Consider the following 18,514-nt stretch of genomic DNA (forward strand, 5'->3'; position numbering starts at 1 on the left):
TCCTTTTTCCGATTTCTTTCCTTTATTTCTCTCTCTTTTTTGCCATTCCCAACTGCTGATCCCGGTGCCGACGGCGTTTCCAATGAACACCAAATTGCTGCAGCCAATCCTGGGGGGGGCACCGGGCAGTGGGACGAATGGGGGGGGGGGGGGACACACAAGAAATAAATAGTGGCTGGAACAGCGTGGAAATACAATAAAAAAACGGCCAAAAAAGCATAATAATAACAATAATAATTCAACCCCCAAAGCTAATGGCGAACCCAACGACGTGTTGAGGTTGAGGTGGGGAAGAGGTGAATTCTTGGCTTCGATTTTACACGGAGAATTCCATGGAGTGGGGTTGGGAACCCCAAAAAAAGGGAACCCATGTGGGGTTACAGAGCAGGGCAGGCCACCTGGTGCCGGATTCCTTCGTTGCAGAGCAGGGCGGCCGCGCGCTCGTCACCGTCGCCGTGTTGGCACTGCATGTAGCTGATGCCGTGGGGTGAGTAGGGGTGGGCACAGACATTGCAGGTGCGGGTCATGGTGCCACCCGTGCTGCTCCTGAGAAGAAGGGGGAGGCACAGAGAGCCCCCCCGGGGGCAGACGTCAGAACACAAGGGTGCCCAGAGGTGTTCAGCGGTGCCGTGAGCATTTGGTGGCTCCTATCGGTGCCATCAGCTCTTGGTTGGACCCCCTTGGTGGCACCAATGGATGCCATCAGGTCTTGGTTGGACGCACCTGGTGGCACCCATCAGTGCCATGAGCTCTTGGTGGCACCTATGGATGCCATCAGATCTTGGTTGGATCCCCTTGGTGGCACCTATGGATGCCATCAGGTTTTGGTTGGACCCACCTGGTGGCACCCATCAGTGCCATGAGCTCTTGGTGGCTCCTATCAGTGCCATCAGCTCTTGGTTGGATCCCCTTGGTGGCACCAATGGATGCCATCAGCTCTTGTTTGCATCCCATTGGTGGCAGCCATCGGTGCCATGAGCAGTTGGTGGCTCCTGTTGGTGCCATCAGTTCTTTGGTGGCATCTATGAATGCCATCAGCTCTTAGTGGCACCACTGGATGCCATCAGCTCTTGGTTGGACCCACCTGGTGGCACCCATCAGTGCCATGAGCACTTGGTGGCACCTATGGATGCCATCAGCTCTTGGTTGGACCTCCATTGTGGCACCAATGGATGCCATCAGCTCTTGTTTGCATCCCATTGGTGGCAGCCATCGGTGCCATGAGCACTTGGTGGCTCCTGTTGGTGCCATCAGTTCTTTGGTGGCATCTATGAATGCCATCAGCTCTTAGTGGCACCACTGGATGCCATCAGCTCTTGGTTGGACCCACCTGGTGGCACCCATCAGTGCCATGAGCTCTTGGTGGCACCAATGGATGCCATCAGCTCTTGGTTGGACCTCCTTGGTGACAGCCATCAGTGCCATGAGCACTTGGTGGCACCTATGGATGCCATCAGCTCTTGGTTGGATCTCCATTGTGGCACCAATGGATGCCATCAGCTCTTGTTTGCATCCCATTGGTGGCAGCCATCGGTGCCATGAGCACTTGGTGGCTCCTGTTGGTGCCATCAGTTCTTTGGTGGCAACTATGAATGCCATCAGCTCTTAGTGGCACCACTGGATGCCATCAGCTCTTGGTTGGACCCACCTGGTGGCACCCATCAGTGCCATGAGTTCTTGGTGGCATCAATGGATGCCATTAGCTCTTGGTTGGAACTCCATGGTGCCACCAATGGATGCCATCAGCTCTTGGTTGGACCCATCTGGTGGCACCCATCAGTGCCATGAGCTCTTGGTGACACCAATGGATGCCATCAGCTCTTGGTTGGACCCCATTGGTGGCAGCCATCGGTGCCATGAATGCTTGGTGGGACACATCGTCCCCCATTGCTCCTCATCAGTGCTTGGTGGCCCCTCCAGCAGTGCCTGTTGGCATCACTTGATGCCCATCAGTGCCCATTGTCACCTATCATCTCCCAGCAGCACCCATTCCTGGTGGCACCCAGAGGTGACACGTGGTGGCCATACATACAAGTGGCCACCCATTGATCCCCATTGACACCCACTGGTCCCCAGTGGCACCCAGTGCTGCCCATGGGCTCAGTGCCCATTGGTGCCCACCCCATATATCCCCATAAATCCCTATATCCCCCATTCCACGTCCCCACAACTCTATATCCCCACGTCCCCATGCCCACACATGCTCACGTCCCCATGTCCCCATGTCCCCATGTCCTCACCTAAATCCCCACATCCCCACCTCCCCCTGCCCCTCACCTGCACTCGCTGCAGGTCCTCTGGCACTCCTTCCTACGGTAACGGCAGAGCAGAGCCCCGATGAGCAGCCCCAGGAGGCTGAGCAGCAGCAACGAGCCCAACACAGAGCCCACGATGACACCCGCCTGGCGGCCACCTCCTACGGGGACAAACACAGCCTGTCACCGTCACCATCACCCCACAGGGACCCCCCACGCCCCCCTGGTGGCACTCACTCTGTGCAGGGCTGATGCTGAGCTGACACGTGGCGTAACCCACACGGTTGGTGACCCGGCATTGGTAGACACCAGCGTGAGCCTCTGAAAGGCTGCGGATCAGGAGATCACCGGGAGCACGGCCTGAGGGGATGGAGATGGGGGGTGAGTGTGGGGACATAGGGATTGGGGGTGTGGGGATGTGGGGGGCATACATGGGGGCGCAGGGATATGGGGACATACGTGGGGACATACGTGAGGATATGGGGATATGGGGGTATGGGGACATACATGAGGACTTGGGGACATATATGGGGACATAGGGATACGGGGATATGGGGACATACATGAGGACTTGGGGACATATATGGGGACATAGGGATACGGGGATATGGGGACATACATGGGGACTTGAGGACATATATGGGGACATAGGGATAAGGGGATATGGGGACATACATGAGGACTTGGGGACATATATGGGGACATGGGGATATGGGGACATACATGAGGACTTGGGGACATATATGGGGACATAGGGATATGGGGATATGGGGACATACATGAGGACTTGGGGACATAGATGGGGACATAGGGATAAGGGGATATGGGGACATACATGAGAACTTGGGGACATATATGGGGACATGGGGATATGGGGACATACATGAGGACTTGGGGACATATATGGGGACATAGGGATATGGGGATATGGGGACATACATGAGGACTTGGGGACATAGATGGGGACATAGGGATAAGGGGATATGGGGACATACATGAGGACTTGGGGACATATATGGGGACATGGGGATATGGGGACATACATGAGGACTTGGGGACATATATGGGGACATGGGGATATGGGGACATACATGGGGACGTGGAGTGCAAGGCACATGGGGATATGGGGATAGGGGGACATGGAGTGAGGGGATATGGAACATGAGACATGGGGACACAGGGACAGGGGTGTGGGGACATGGGGATGTACATGGGGACATGGGGACACAGAGACATAGAGTGCAGGGATTTGGAACATGGGACATCAGGACACAGAGATAGAGGTGTGGGGACATACATGGGGTTGTACACGGGGACATGGGGTGCAGGGACATGGGTATATGGGGACAGGGGGACATGGAGTGGGGGGATATGGGGACATGGGGTGTTTGGGAACATGGAGACATGGGATGCAGGGACATGGGGACAAAGGGATGTGGGGACACAGAGACATAGGATGCAGGGATATGGGATACGGGACATGGGGACACACGGACATGCATTCACACGGACATGGGTGCACACAGACATGGGGGCACGCGGATGTGGGTGTGTGAGGACACATTGCTGATGGATTTGGGAGCACACAGACAGGAGCACACGTGGACACGGGTGGTAGTGAACATAGGAATACAGATATGAGCACAGATATGGGCACCCGTGGTCAGAGCACACGAGCACACGTGTGCATGGACATCCATGGATGTGGTTGTATGTGGAGATGGGAACACACAGACAGGGGAACATACAGACATGGGAACACACTGACAGGGGAACATACAGACATGGGAACACACAAATATGGGCACCCACATCCATCCACACCCATGGTGCACACAGACATGGGAACGCATGGATGCACACAGACCTGGGCACATACAGACACGGAAAACACACGGACATGGGAACACACAGACATGGAAACACACGGAACATGGGAACACATGGACACCCATGCAGCCCCTGTCCCTCCGGGGAGCCCCCAGTGCCCACCTTGGATGCTTCCTTGGGGCAGCCGTCCTCCTCCATAGCCATCTGCCAGCTTGGCCCATTGGTAGCCGAGCGGTGCGGCTCCTCCTCGGCTGTAGCAGCGCAGCAAAATGCTGCTGCCCAGCACCTGATCTCCTTCAGTCCAGCACTGTGGAGTGGCCGGCTTCTCTGCGGGGCGAGGGGCAGCGTCACCACCAGGGGTGTGGGCACCACCGGGCCCATTGACACCACCGGGGATGTGGTCATCACAGGGGATGTGGTCACTACCGGGGGCATCGTCATCACCTGTGCCACCATCACCACCATGGACAGGGTCACCACCGGGGTTGTGGTCACCACACGGGGCATTGTCACCACCACCGGGGCCACCGTCACCACTAGGGACATTGTCACAACCAGCAGGGACATTGACTGTGGGCATTGTCACCACCAGGGTCATGGTTACCATTGGGACCACCATCACCACCAGGGTTATGGTCACCACCAGGGACATTGATACCACTGTGGACACTGTCACCATCATGGTCATGGTCACCTCTGGGGCCACCATCACCACCAGGGTCATGGTCACCACCAGGGACATTGATACCACTGTGGACACTGTCACCATCATGGTCATGGTCACCTCTGGGGCCACCATCACCACCAGGGTTATGGTCACCACGAGGGACATTGTCACCACCACTAGGGTCGTGGTTACCACCAGGGCCAATGTCACCATGAGGGACACTGACACCAATGTGGACACTGTCACCATCATGGTCACGGTCTCCTTTGGGGCCACCATCACCACCAGAGTCATGGTCACCACCAGGGTCACCATCACCTCTAGAGTCACCGCCACCACCATGGACAGCATCACCACTTGGGACACTGACACCACCAGTGCCATCGCTCCCATTGTGGACGTGGTCACCAGCTGGGACAATGCCACCACCAGAGAGGGACATGGCCACCTCCAGGGCCACCATCACCACCGTGGTCACCCCCAGAGCCACCATCACCTCTAAGGCCACCGTCACCACCAGGGAGGGACACTGGTGGTGCCACCACATCATGGCACCAAGCAGCAGTGGGACGGGGGGTCTCACCTTGCACGGTGACGATGACCTCGTGCACGGCCACGGTGTTCTTCTTGACACGGCACTGATAGGTTCCAGTGTCAGAGACCTGCAGGTCTGCCAGGCGGATGGAGGCATCGTGCTGCCCTGGGTCGTTCTGCACAAAGGCCACACGGTCCTGCAGCCCCGAACCGCTGCCGTAGTTGACGTGGTGGTCGTGGTAGGAAAGGAACTGGATGGGGTGGAACGAGGTGTGAGGGTGGGCAGAGGGGGCTGCTGCTCCCTCCCTGCTCCTTGCGTGGCACTGCTGCGTCCCCGCGTGTCCCTGCATCCTTCCTGCATGCCATCCTACTCCATTCCTCCTTATCCCTTTGTCCTGCCCCATATCTGCTCCTCCATCTTTCCTTAGCCATCCTTCCTTGTCCCATCCTATTCCACAATACCCCATCCTATCTTATCCATCCCATCCCATCCCATCCCATCCCACCCCACCCTACCCCACCCCACCCTACCCCATCCCATCCCACCCCATCCCATCCCATCCCATCCCATCCCATCCCATCCCATCCCATCCCATCCCATCCCATCCCATCCCATCCCATCCCATCCCATCCCATCCCTCCTGCCCCATCCCTCCTCCATCCCTCCCCATCCTTTCTCCATTCCCCCTCCATCCCCTCACCACCCCACAGGACAGAGCCTTCTCAGTGACACCACACCCAGTGCCCCACACTTACCACATTTTCGGGGCCGGTGCGCTCAGGTGTGATCTGAATCCACTCAATTCCCACACCCTGGGGACCGTTGTCCTCAGGCTCGAGGACGTAGGGACAACCCAGCTTCACTGAGTCTCCCTTGGCCAAGTACAGCACCTCACGGCCTTTGCTGTTGATCCTTACAGCCAGGAGGAGAGCTGGGGGAGAGGGGCAACGTGTGAGCACCCTGACCCTGTGCCCCACAGCAGCCTGACCCCATAACCCACCCCATCCCAACCGTATAACCCACAGCACTCCAACCCTATAACCCACAGTACCCTGACCCTATACCCATCCCATCCCAACCCTATAACCCACAGTACCCTGACCCTATACCCCATCCCAACCCTACACCCCACAGCCCCCCTGCCCCACATCTCCACACTACCCAACACTCTTGCTCATGGCTCCCCAATCCATGGACATCCCAACGGGATGGAGCACCCATCACTGTCGACACCACTGGGGTCACCGTGGTCAGCTTGGGATTTTGGCACATCCCGTGGGTGCCCATGGGGCAATGTCCCCTCCATCCATCCTCGGTGACATCGGGCACCTACCTGGCATGAGCCCCAGCAGCAGGAGCTGCCCGGCGCCGTGCCGTGCCATCGAGCTGCGGTGCCGGCGCTGAGGAGGAGGAGGAGGAGGAGGAGGAGGAAGAGGAGTGCAGGTGGATGAAGGCTCCGAGGCGACAAAGCACCACCCGACACGAGCAGCCCTTTTACATGCTGGGCCTGGGCGCTCCTCCCTGTGGGGCGGATGCCTTTGGGATGACTGAGTGGCTCCGAGCTGTGCGTGAGCGAAGCCGCCCTGCTCCACTCCCTACCCGGTAATTACGAGCTGCTGTGCCATATGGGGTTGCATCCCATTGGAGTGGGGCTGGGGGGCTGTAATATGGGAGCATTGGGGTGCTCCGTGGGACCCGTTCCCAGAAGTAGGGTGGGGATTTGGGGTTGCAGACCCCACTTGGGGGGTCTCACCCTATGATAAGCAGCAGTGGGGTTGGTGGGGAAGGATCCACCAGGGATCCATTGGAAGGGTCCTTAGGAGATGGTGGTGTTTCCCCGTGCAGCCCCAAAAGGGTTTTGGTGTCGGAGAGGGACACGATTGTAGGAGCTTAAAGGTGTGGTTGGACCACGGGCTTAATCCCCTACAAATCCCTCCTCTAGTCCTGCCCCCTTGGCATGGGGCATGGGGATGCTGGCAACACAAGGGGACCACTGAGCCCACCTGGGTGACATCGGGTGATGTGGGGACGTGGTGGCAGCAGTGGGGATGGAGGAGGTGGGGACCTGCAGTGACCATGGATGGGTTGGAGACAGGAAAGATCCAGCAGTGGGTGCTGGGGACAGGGGCAGCAAAGCGGGATGGAAGGCTTGGGGACAGCAATGCCACGCAGCGAGCACGGCTGGCTTGGGGACAGGGATGCCATACAGGTGACAAAGGCCACACGGGGGCTTCTCAACTCCTGGGACCCCCAGCAGCAGCACCCCACAGCCATCCCAGTGCCCCATTGGGGCCGTGGCACACACAGGGCAGCTCCGGTCACTGCGCGGTGCCCCGCGGCACAGCTCGGCTCCGCTGGTGTTTTCCACCCCACTGCCCGATCCGGATGGGCAGCACCTCCCTGCCAGCCCCAAACGCTCCCCGGGGCCACAGCTGCTCCATTTACTGTCCCCACACTGAGCTCATCGCTGTCCTTTAACCCTTGCTGGGAATAGAGGCACGTGTTGGGCAGCGTCTGTGATTTGGGGCCCCCCGGGGCGGCACCGAGGGGACGGACCCCACTGTGGTGCAGCCGTGATTTGGTGGCTCTGCATTCCTCGTGCAGGATGGGTGGGGATGGCACCATCCTCTCAACGCAGTGATGATGGGAAGCATACAGGACATGACACTGCGTGGCCAAGGTGCTGACAGGGATGGAAGTGACCATCGAGGACACTGAGGGCCCCATAGAACTCAGGGTGACCCAAAAGCAGCCACGCAGCCTCGTGGTGCTTGGCCCCGTTGCCACTCGGGGACACCCAGAGGGAAAGCAGCAGTTTGTGGATACAGGAGGAGGTGGGATTCCCCCTCTGCCCATCCTGCAGTCCCCCACGCCGTCTCCCTGCCCCGGGCAGTCTCGCCTTTCCAGGCTCTCCTTATTTTTCAGCTGCTCGGAGAATTAATCAGAGCCACTCCTACGAGATCCCAGCCCTCTGAAGCTGCCATTCCCTGTCTTGCTGTGGTTTGTTGTGGGTATTTTTTTTTTTGTTGTTGTTGTTTCAAGGTTTGCATCACTCTCTGGACGCTTTGCTTTGTCCCTTCACAAGGCCACAGCCACAGGGCCTGGAGGTGACACGGCGCTGAGCCAGTGGTGCTCACAGGGCGGGTGCGGCAGTGGGGCAGTGACAGCACCGGGTTGGGCTCCAGCTGGGTCATGGGGCCACACCAGAGCCCCCAGGAATAGGGCAGGGGATGCTCCTGTCCCCAGCAAGAAGAGAGATGGGCAGAGGGCTGTTCCTAATGCTAATCCCAACTCCCATCCTACCCTAACCCAACCTTGACCCTAACCATAACTCCTATTCCAACCCTGACCGTAATCCCAACCCCAATTCTAACCCTAATCCTAACACTAACACTAACTCCAACCCAACCTTAACCATAACCTCAAACCCAACCCTAACCATAACCCCAACCCCAACCCTAACCCAACCCTGTTCCTAACCATAACCCCAACCCCAACCCTAACCCAACCCTGACCCTAACCCCGACCCCAATTCTAACCTTACCCCTAACTCTAACTCCAACCCAGCACTAATGGTAAGCATAACCCTAAATCCAACCCCAATACTAACCATAACCCCAACCCTAACCCAACCCTGACCCTAACCCCAACCCCAATTCTAACCCTACCCCTAACTCTAACTCCAACCCTAACACAAACCTAACCCCAACCCCAACCCCAACCCTGACCTGCAGGTGAGAAGCAAGAGAAGGACAGGAGATGCTGTCTGTTCCATAAACATCTCTGTTTGTAGACAATTCTGCCTAAGAAAGCCGAAACTCCTGAGCTGCTGCCTTCTGCCCCGTGTGGGGCTGAGCCCCACTCCTTGCCCACCGCTCCACCTGGGCACAATACTTCTCCGGGATGCCAGCAGCTCTGCAAAGAGAAGAAACCATCAGATCCCAATGCTGGGCTGAACACACAACCTTGGAGCGGGTTCTGTTTGAAGGAGACACCCAATGGAAAAGCCAGGATGGGATTTAGGGCTGTGGGCACCACCTGAGCTCCTGGATCTTCTGCTGCTTGAGCTGGGCGATGCGTCGGCTGCGCTGCTGAGCTGCCTCCTGCAGCCTCTGGCTTTCCTCAAAGGCAGCCATGCGTTCCTGGGCCCTCAGCTGCTGCTGCTCCTTTATCTGACGTCGGATATCATCAGCATGGGCCAACTGCAGGGCTGCCCTCCGAGCTTCCTCTGCCTTTTCCTTCTCTATCTGCTTCTGCTGGGCTCTGAGGGGGGAGAAGACCTCCAAGTTCATCAAATCCAACTGTTAACCCGTCCTCACTGCTCGTAGTGTTGTGTAATGGTAGAATCGTCCAGGTTGGAATCATCAAGTTGACCCCTCCCCACCATCCCTGATGTCAGAATCACAGAATCGTGGAGCTGGTAGGGTTGGAAAAGACCTCCAAGATCTTCAATCGCCAACCCATCCCTGCTGTGCCCACTGACAGAGTCATTAAAGTCAAAAAAGACCTCCAAGATCACCACACTGACCCACCCTTACTGTGTCTAATCAGAAATGGATTCATCAGAACAGAAATAATCACAGAAATGGGGAATCGCAAAGGTTGAAAAAGACCTTTAAGACCCCCAGAAGCCAACCCGAGCCCATCCCCACCATTCCCACTAAAGCATGATCCTAAATAGAATCACAAAACCACAAAGGTTGAAGACCTCCAAGACCCCCAAGTCCAGGCCCAACTTATTCCCCCATTCCCACTCACAGAACCATGAAGGCTGAAGAAGACCTCCAAGAACTCCAGGGTCAACCCCAACGCATCCCCACCATTCCCATTCAGAACCACAAGGGTCGAAGAAAACCTCCAAGACTCCCCAAGCCCAACGCCAACCCGCACCTACCAGGACCACATCTCCACCTTTCTGAACACCTCCATGCACGGTGATCCCATCCCTCCCCTGGGCAGCCCATAGTGATGGACCCCCACTCTTTCAGAGCTGACATTTTCCCACCTCCCACCCAACCACGGCATCACACTGAGTTCAGCACAGATCCCACCTCACCGGAGGATGCGCTCGAAGTCGTGCCGGTCCCTCATCACCTGCACAGCCATGCAGTGCTCCTTCTCAGCAATCTGTTGGCTCCGGCCCCGCCGCAGCTGCTCTTCCATCTCAGCCTTCCTCCGTGCTGCCTCCTTCTCCTTCCTCCTCCACTCCCTCTCAGCTGCCTCCTGGCTGCGTTTGGCCCTCAGTGCGTCCTACCCACAGGGACAGAAGGGGATGGCAGTGAGGCTGGAAGGTTGCTGAGGGATGGTTTTCATGGCTGTGCTCCTTGCTCCATGATGGCAGATCCGCCAGCCCTCACATATTGGCCCTGGTTGGAAGGGGCTTCAAGGATCGTGAGTCTCCAACCTCCCTGCCACAGGCTGGGCCACCAACCTCCACATTTAACATCAGCCCAGGCTGCCCAGGGTCCCAACCTGGCCTTGAACACCTCCAGGGATGGACGGGGCATCCACAGCCTCTCTGGGCAGCTGTTCCAGCACCTCACCGCTCTCACAGCAAACAACTTCCCCCTGACATCCAACTGAAATCTGCCCTCCCTCAATTCCAGCCATTTCCCTCGTCCTGCTGTCATCTCCCCTTCCCAAGAGCTGACTCCCCTCCTGTCTGTAGGCTCCCTTTAGCTACTGAGGGCTGCAATGAGGTCACCCTGTAGCCTTCTCTTCTCCAGGCTGAACAAGCCCAGCTCCCTCAGCCTGTCTTTGCAGGGAGGTGCTGCAGCCCCCTGCTCATCTTTGTGGCCTCCTCTGGACCCTCTCCAACAGCTCCCTGTCTGGATGGAGCTGGGAGAGTGCTGCACGTGGGGCTCACAGGAGCAGAGCAGAGAGGGACAATCACTTCCCTGTCCCTGCTGGCCACCCCTCTGCTGATGGAGCCCAGGATCCCATTTGCTTTCTGAGCTGCAAGAGCACACTCACCCGCTCTGCCTGCTGGTCAAGGGCCTTCTCCTGCATGGCCCTGAGCCGTGCCGTCTCCTTCTCCTTCTCCTGACGGATTCTTTCCTGCTCAGCTTCCAGCTCTGCCTCCCGCTCCTACGTGGGACAGTTTGGTGGCAGCTCCCTGCATCCCATCACCCACCCATGCTGCTGTGCTCATCCCCAATACCATTTTCTGTTTCTGGTACTCGAGAACCCGCTCATCCTCCATCTTCTCCTTCTGCAGCTGCTCCTCCTTGCACCTCTGGCTCTCGTCATTGATGCGTTTAATCTCAGCCTGGATTTTCTTCTGCTGCTCCTTCTTCTGTTTCAACTCCTGAAGCACAGAGCTGAGGGTCCGTGGGGTGCATGGAGTGCTTCCTCCATGTGGGCTCAGAGTCACTTTGGAAGAAGGCTCATCCTCCCCAAGAGACCACAGCCTCAGTTCTGCACTGAGATCCACTCCCCCAGCACCGGGTCACACTTCCAAGAGGTGAAAATCTGCCTTCATCCCCTTCTGCTCCCCAGCAGCCCCCTGGTTCTTGCCCAGCACACCTTCTGCTCCTCCATCTTCAGCTGCTCCAGGTACCGAAGCATTTCCTGGCTCTCCTGGTCCTTCTGCTCAGCCCTCAGCGCCCGCTCCTCTGCGTTCTTCTCAATCTGCTTCACCAGCTCCTGTCTACCTCTGGAAAGAATCATAGGATCACAGCGTGGTTGGGTTGGAAGAGACCTCAAAGACGATGGAACCATGGGATCACAGCGTGGTTGGGTTGGAAGGGACCTTACAGCCCCCCAGCCCCAAACCCAGCTGTGGGTGCCACCAGCAAACCACTAAAGGTGGACTCAATCCCACTGATAAGAAGAGCATTTTGTTTCAGACAGACCCCTGGGGGACACCATTCATCACCACTTCCCACTGGACACAGAGCCGTTGACCACAGCCTTACAGCTGTGTCCATAAAACCAACCCTTTATCCACCAAACAGTCCACCCTCCAAATCCATCTCTCCAAAAAGGGGCCCTGCTGCTCACTGGATCAGCTCCTGCTTTCTCCTGCGTTCCAGCTCCTCTTGCATCTCGTTGGCCTTCTGCCTTTCCACCTCCATCATCCTGGCCAGGCGTTTCTCCTCCTCCTCCAGCTCTTTGGCTATCTGCTTCTTCTCCAGGATCTGCGTGTCACGGATCATGTGGCACTTCACACCCAGGAGCAGCTGTGGAGACAAGGAGCGTCCCTGGGCTCAGTGGATGGGTACAGATAGAGAGCAGGAGATGGAAAAGGGAAGAAGACAATTCTGAGCAGCAGCAGGCAGCGCTCAGAGCTCGTTCTCACCGTGCCACAGTGCCCTGTGGGGCTCAGGGCACCTCGTGCCACCTCTCCCCTTTCATTCTGTGATGTTGGGGAGGAGGATGGGAACCTTCTGGCCTTACCTCACTGAACTCCTTGATCTCATCCTCCTGCTCCATGCGCATCCTGTTTGCCCGTTGCAGCAGATACTGGGCACGTTCCTTCGCCTCCTCCTCCAGGTCACTCTGCTTGCTCTGCTGCAGGAGGGTTTGTCGTTTTGCTGCTGCCTTGCGCTCGTTCATGGCCTCCTAAGGGGACAGGGGGAGAGCTGAGCCACCAACCTGCAGCCCTGGGCCACCAACCTGCACTGCCAGGCCACCAACCTGCATTGCTGGACCACCAGACTGCACCCTGAGCCACTAGCCTGAGCCCTTGGGCCACCATCCCATACCCTGGGCCACCATCCTGACCCTGGCTCACCACCCTACACTTTCTGGGCCACCATCCTGCATCCCTGAACCCTCACCCTGTACCCCGTGCCATCATCCTGAACCCTGGACCACCATCCTTCACACTTGGGCCACCACCCTGCGTAACCCCTGGGCTCCCATCCTGCACCCCATGGGCCAAAATCCCACTCCCTTCTGAAGAAGACACCCCTCAGAGGTGCACTGGGGAGGTGTGGGGTGCAGCCCACGCAGCACTGCAAACTTTGGGACCCTCCCACAACCACTCCTGGGCTCAGAGGGTTGGAGAGATGTAGGGTTTGAAGCTGGGCACCACAATCCGGGGGTGGTCACACCCTATGGGTGCCCCCCACAGCATTAAAGGTGGGCAAGGGGGGGTGCCTACGAGGTTTGCCTCCCTCTGTGCTTTCAAGGCTGCCAGCTCAGCTGCACGCTGCTCCTTGCTCAGGACTCGGGACGACTCCTGGATGCGCTGGAAGTCCTGCAGGCCGATGATGAGGGCTGGTGTTGGCTTCTCTGAGGGGATGCTGTGAGAGGAGGGCACAGAGCAGAGCAGTCAGTGCTGCTGAGCATCCTTCACCCCCCCCCCCACCCTCCTTAAGCTCACCCCCAAACCCTCCTGGTGTGCTCATGGCACTGTGGTGTCACCTCAGTGCTGTGACATCCCTGTCCTAAGCAGAGAGGGATGGCAGCTGGGAAATGGGGGAAGCCACAATGCTCTGCACAGCCCCACACACAGCACTGAAAGAGCTTTGAGCCAATTCAGCCCCACAGCTGCCACTGGGGGGATGGAAGTGAGCTGGGTTGTGCCCCCCAAGCACAAGGCTTCAAGCAGAGAGATCCAAGGGTGCAGCACAGTTGGATGGAATGAGTTTGGTGCGAGGGGAGGACGCAGCTCTGCCCCACAGTGACTCAGCTTTGGAGGAAACCACCTCAGTGCCCCCATTTCCCCACGTGTAAAAATGTGGATAATGACACAGGGCTGGGTTTTTTTTTTTTTATTATTTATTATTTCCAGGTGAGTTGTGAGGAGTTTTAATTACTGCCAGCATTGCTCAGCTGCAGCACGGCGACGCGTGTGGTGCATTAACCAAACTCACAGAGCACTTTGAAGGCTCTGGGGACTAAGAATGCAGTCACTGTTATTATGTGTCACCTTTTCATCCACCCTTGGGACAGATACCTGCATAATAAGTGCCCCAGCATCACAGCATCGGATTCCAGGACGCTTTAAAGAATGGGTAGTGGCACCAACGGCCCTAATAAATGGTGTGACACAGTGACCGCAGCCTGAGCTGTCTGTGTTTGGGTGCCCAACCTGCACCTCGATTTTTAGGAATGGAAAAGGAACCCAAATGCTTCCTGATGGAGCCACGTGGGGGAAATATGGGCAGCGGGCTCAAAACTTGGGGCTCTGAGTGTATGGCACCCTCAGCCCAACTTAAAACCAAAGGGCTGCGGTGCGTCTTTATGGGGTGGAAGCAGGGAGGTGAAACGAGGGAAAAAAAAGGGGAGAGGGGGGGGAGGAAGGTCAAAATGAGGCTCAGTGGGGTTTGCCCGGGATAATGGCACTGTGTCCTGCGGGTTTTTAATGAGGTGGTGTAATTAGAGCCGGGTTGTGACTGCTCAACCTTGTGGACAAACAGCTGTGCGCACAGGGAGGGGGCATCGCTGCTGCTTGGGGGTGTTTGGCACTTGGGGGGGGGGTTGTTTGGGGGGGTTTTGAGGGGGCTTAGGGGGGGGTTGTGAGGGTGTTTGGGGGCGTGTGACTCACACGAGGCTACGGATGAGGTCGTGGCTGAGCAGACGGATGGTTTCGGGGCGATGCTGAGCGCCGGGCGCTGATTTTGGAGCGCTGCGCGCATCCCGTAGGAGCACAATGGGACCGTGAGGCTGCGGAGGCTGTAAGGAAAAAAAAACCTCAAAGCTGGGCGGAGGGAGAACGAGTGGGGATCCCAAAGCTGTAGGGGAACCGATGCAAAAACCCCAACACAGCGTTGTGAGAGCACAGCAGCAAAACAGGGGGTAACTGAGAGGGGGGGGCAGCTCCGCGTCCTCTCTGTTGGTGGCAGAAATCCCCCCAAAGTGCCCCCAAATCTCAGGAAAACCCCACACGAGGTCCCATTCCGCCTCCTCCCGGTTCTCCCGGCGCAGCAGCACCGCTGAGGACCCCGCGCTCGAGGTGACATCGCCATCTAGCGAGCGACGCGATGCTCTCTATGGGGCGGATCCCACACCGCCCCATTCCTTATAACCCCCCCCAATGTGCTTTGAGATGGGACGGGTTGTTCCATCACCTTCTCAGGGATGGATGTGGGGCCACAGTTGGGTTAGAAGAGACCCTAAAGATCATAGAGCCACGAGATCACAATGTAGTTGGGTTGGAAGAGACCCTACAGATCACAGAACCATGGGATCAGAACACAGTTGGGTTGGGAGGGACCCCAAAGATCATAGGACCATGGGATCAGAACACAGTTGGGTTGGAAGGGACCCCAAAGATCATAGGACCATGGGATCACAGCGTGGCTGGGTTAGAAGGGTCCTTCAAGATCACAGAACCATGGGATAACAGTGTGGTTGGGACAGAAGGGACCCTAAAGATCATAGAACCATGGGATCACAGCGTGGTTGGATTGAAAGGGACCCCATATATCATAGAACCATGGGATTCCAATACAGCTGAGTTGGGAGGGACTTCAAATCCCCCCCTTGCCATGGGCTGGGTGCTCCCCATCAGCTCAGATCACTCACAGCCCCTCCATGGCCTCAGGCACCTCCAAGACTGGAGCACAAACAGCTCTGCGAGGAACCCATTGCCCTCTGAAGACTGAATTTCCTCCTTAAATCTGTGGGTCCAGAACCAGACCTGTGCCCACCCCACACCCCACAGTGGGGCACAACCCCATGGGCAGGACTGGGCAGGGCAGCTCAGCACCCTCAGGGTGCATTTCTTATCCATCACCGTTATCAGCTGCGTGTTTAATTACAGGGCTGGGCAGCACTGCCAACAGATAACGGCTGCATTCAGCACTGCCAACCTCAGAGCCTGGAGAACTGGATGGGATCCGCCTCCAAGAACCCAATTAATGATTGTAGGAATGTTGTAAGGCTGTGATAACTGCATGAAGCAACTGCTGGGGATGGAGCCCAGAGCTGAGGCGGGTGTTGTGACGTCATTTTTCCTTCCTCTCCTTGAAAAGAGTGATTTCTTGCTGCTGTTTTTTGGCAGAAGGTCTGGCTTTGCAGTGCTGACAGCCCCATAGCCCTTTGGGGGTAGGGGGTAGAATCTCCATAGGGATCCCAGTGAGGTGGGACTGGGGACACGGGGCGGCACCCAGAGCTGCAGCCTTGGAGCTGAAGGGCATTGGGTGCCATAAAGCTGTGCTATGGGGCCATAGGGCACAGGTTGAGGGGGGGGGGGGGGCACACACTGCTAGGGTTGGTGGCTATGTGCCCCCCCCAAAAAAAAAACAAACACAGGCCTTGCCTACAGCAAAGCCCAAAGTGTTGAAGGGGTGTTCAGCCCCACCAGCCCACAATGAAGGGGTTGGCCCAGGCCTTGGGGGGGGGGGGGTCCCAGGCTTTGGGGGCAGGGGAAGGGGAGGGAGAAGAGAAGGGGAGGGGAATGGGGGGGAGGGGAGGAGGGGAGGGGGGGACAAAGGGGAAGGGGGGGACAAGGGGAAGGGGGGGACAAGGGGGAGGGGAGGGAAGGGAAAAGAGAAGGGGGAAGGGAAGGGAAGGGAAGGGAAGGGAAGGGAAGGGAAGGGAAGGGAAGGGAAGGGAAGGGAAGGGAAGGGAAGGGAAGGGAAGGGAAGGGAAGGGAAGGGAAGGGAAGGGAAGGGAAGGGAAGGGAAGGGAAGGGAAGGGAAGGGGAGGGAAGGGGAGGGAAGGGAAGGGAAGGGGAGGGAAGGGGAGGGAAGGGAAGGGGAGGGGAGGGAAGGGGAGGGAAGGGGAGGGAAGGGGAGGGGAGGGGAGGGAAGGGGAGGGGAGGGAAGGGAAGGGGAGGGAAGGGGAGGGAAGGGGAGGGAAGGGGAGGGAAGGGGAGGGAAAAGAGAAGGGGGAAGGGAAGGGAAGGGGAAGGGAAGGGAAGGGAAGGGAAGGGAAGGGAAGGGAAGGGAAGGGAAGGGAAGGGAAGGGAAGGGAAGGGAAGGGAAGGGAAGGGAAGGGAAGGGAAGGGAAGGGAAGGGAAGGGGGAAGGGAAGGGAAGGGAAGGGAAGGGAAGGGAAGGGAAGGGGAGGGAAGGGAAGGGGAGGGGAGGGGAGGGGAGGGGAGGGGAGGGGAGGGGAGGGGAGGGGAGGGGAGGGGAGGGGAGGGGAGGGGAGGGGAGGGGAGGGGAGGGGAGGGGAGGGGAGGGGAGGGGAGGGGAGGGGAGGGGAGGGGAGGGGAGGGGAGGGGAGGGGAGGGGAGGGGAGGGGAGGGGAGGGGAGGGAAAAGAGAAGGGGGAAGGGGAGGGAAAAGAGAAGGGGGAAGGGGAGGGAAAAGGGGGAAGGGAAGGGGAAGGGGAAGGGGAAGGGGGAAGGGAAGGGGAAGGGGAAGGGTCTCTGAGGGCTGGGGGGGGTCTCAGGCCCATTGTTTGGGGTCTGAGGCCTGGGGGGTTTCCAGGCCCAAGGAGGTGGGAGAAGCCCCACTGCCCCCCCCTTACCCCAAATAGGCTCTCATCCACCTCGGTACTCCGTGCCCGTCTCCGTAAGCGGCTGGAGGGCTGCATGGAGCCGGGGGGATTTGCGGGGGTCCCGTTGAGGCCTTGCAGGCCGCGGGCAGCGTTCGCCATCCCGTTCCTGCGCTCCGTCTCCATAGCAACGGAAGCGCGCGTTCCCATGGCAACGAGACGCGCGGGGAGGCGGGGCCGGCGCGGAGGGGCCGCTCTAGGCAGCGCGGAGCCGACTCTATGGTCGCTGGGGGGTGTTCGGCCCCGGCTGCGCCTGCGTAGCTCCGGCGGTGTCACTTCCACGCGTGGCTCCGGCTGTCCTCATCCTGTCCCCATCCCCGCGTGTTCCCAGACGCGTCTCCACGCGTGGGTGGCCCCATTCGTGTCCCTTTCCCGTTTGTCACCATTTGTGCCCCTCCCATCACCCTCATTTTGTGTTCCCAGTCGCTTCCCCGTGTCTGAGCATCCCATTCCTCACGTGTGTCCCCACGCGTCCCCTCCACGCGTGTCCCAGCCTCCCGCTCCCCCCCTCCACGTGGTGCTCAGCATCGCCTCACCCGCCCTGCAAGCCCCGCCCCCTTCCCAAAGCCACGCCCCTTTGTCCTAGCCCCGCCCCCTTCCTGTTAGCCACGCCCCCCCACGTGCTCACCCACCTCCACATTCGAAGCCCAGGGCTGCCCCCACCTTCTGCTAGGATCCCTTGGGGTGGAGATGGGGTTTCCTCCCCCCTCCCCTCATACCACCAGACCCCCCCACCCATGGAGTGAGTGCCCCCACCCCACACCCAGACCCCCTGTTGCCTCTTACCTACCCCAAAAGCCATTAGGCCCCATGCTTGTGGGGACACCCCCCAT

General features: G+C 58.4%; 3 protein-coding genes across 5 annotated transcripts; 1 reads left to right on the top strand and 2 right to left on the bottom strand.

The window, feature by feature from the left end:
- Positions 1-26: 26 nt before the first annotated feature.
- VSIG8 (V-set and immunoglobulin domain containing 8) lies at positions 27-9,103 on the bottom strand. Of its 3 annotated transcripts, XM_090127297.1 has the most exons (8): positions 9,016-9,103; positions 6,621-6,808; positions 6,043-6,218; positions 5,336-5,537; positions 4,248-4,412; positions 2,493-2,615; positions 2,278-2,416; positions 27-546 (listed from the first exon to the last, which is right to left on the bottom strand). In XM_090127297.1, the coding sequence occupies exons 1-8, from the start codon at positions 9,066-9,068 to the stop codon at positions 378-380; spliced, it is 1,215 nt and encodes a 404-aa protein (XP_089983423.1). In that variant the 5' UTR covers positions 9,069-9,103; the 3' UTR covers positions 27-377. The 3 variants fall into 3 exon arrangements, with proteins under 3 accessions (XP_089983423.1, XP_089983422.1, XP_089983421.1); XM_090127296.1 differs by lacking the exons at positions 4,248-4,412; positions 5,336-5,537; positions 6,043-6,218; positions 6,621-6,808; positions 9,016-9,103 and having other exon boundaries at positions 27-540; positions 2,493-3,795; XM_090127295.1 differs by lacking the exons at positions 4,248-4,412; positions 5,336-5,537; positions 6,043-6,218; positions 6,621-6,808; positions 9,016-9,103 and having other exon boundaries at positions 2,493-3,795.
- On the top strand, positions 4,423-5,327 carry LOC149914332 (uncharacterized). Its single transcript, XM_090127337.1, has one exon. It carries the CDS (start codon positions 4,481-4,483, stop codon positions 5,252-5,254), a length of 774 nt encoding a protein of 257 aa, XP_089983463.1. The 5' UTR covers positions 4,423-4,480; the 3' UTR covers positions 5,255-5,327.
- CFAP45 (cilia and flagella associated protein 45) lies at positions 9,053-18,230 on the bottom strand. The gene is made up of 11 exons (XM_031611429.2): positions 17,655-18,230; positions 14,784-14,911; positions 13,395-13,536; positions 12,686-12,850; positions 12,290-12,468; positions 11,813-11,942; positions 11,448-11,594; positions 11,261-11,374; positions 10,344-10,537; positions 9,326-9,550; positions 9,053-9,202 (listed from the first exon to the last, which is right to left on the bottom strand). Exons 1-11 carry the CDS (start codon positions 17,829-17,831, stop codon positions 9,091-9,093), a joined length of 1,713 nt encoding a protein of 570 aa, XP_031467289.2. The 5' UTR covers positions 17,832-18,230; the 3' UTR covers positions 9,053-9,090.
- Positions 18,231-18,514: the final 284 nt, after the last annotated feature.

Source organism: Phasianus colchicus, chromosome 30, assembly GCF_987193195.1.
Source record: "Phasianus colchicus chromosome 30, bPhaCol1.hap1.1, whole genome shotgun sequence".
NCBI lineage: Eukaryota > Metazoa > Chordata > Aves > Galliformes > Phasianidae > Phasianus > Phasianus colchicus.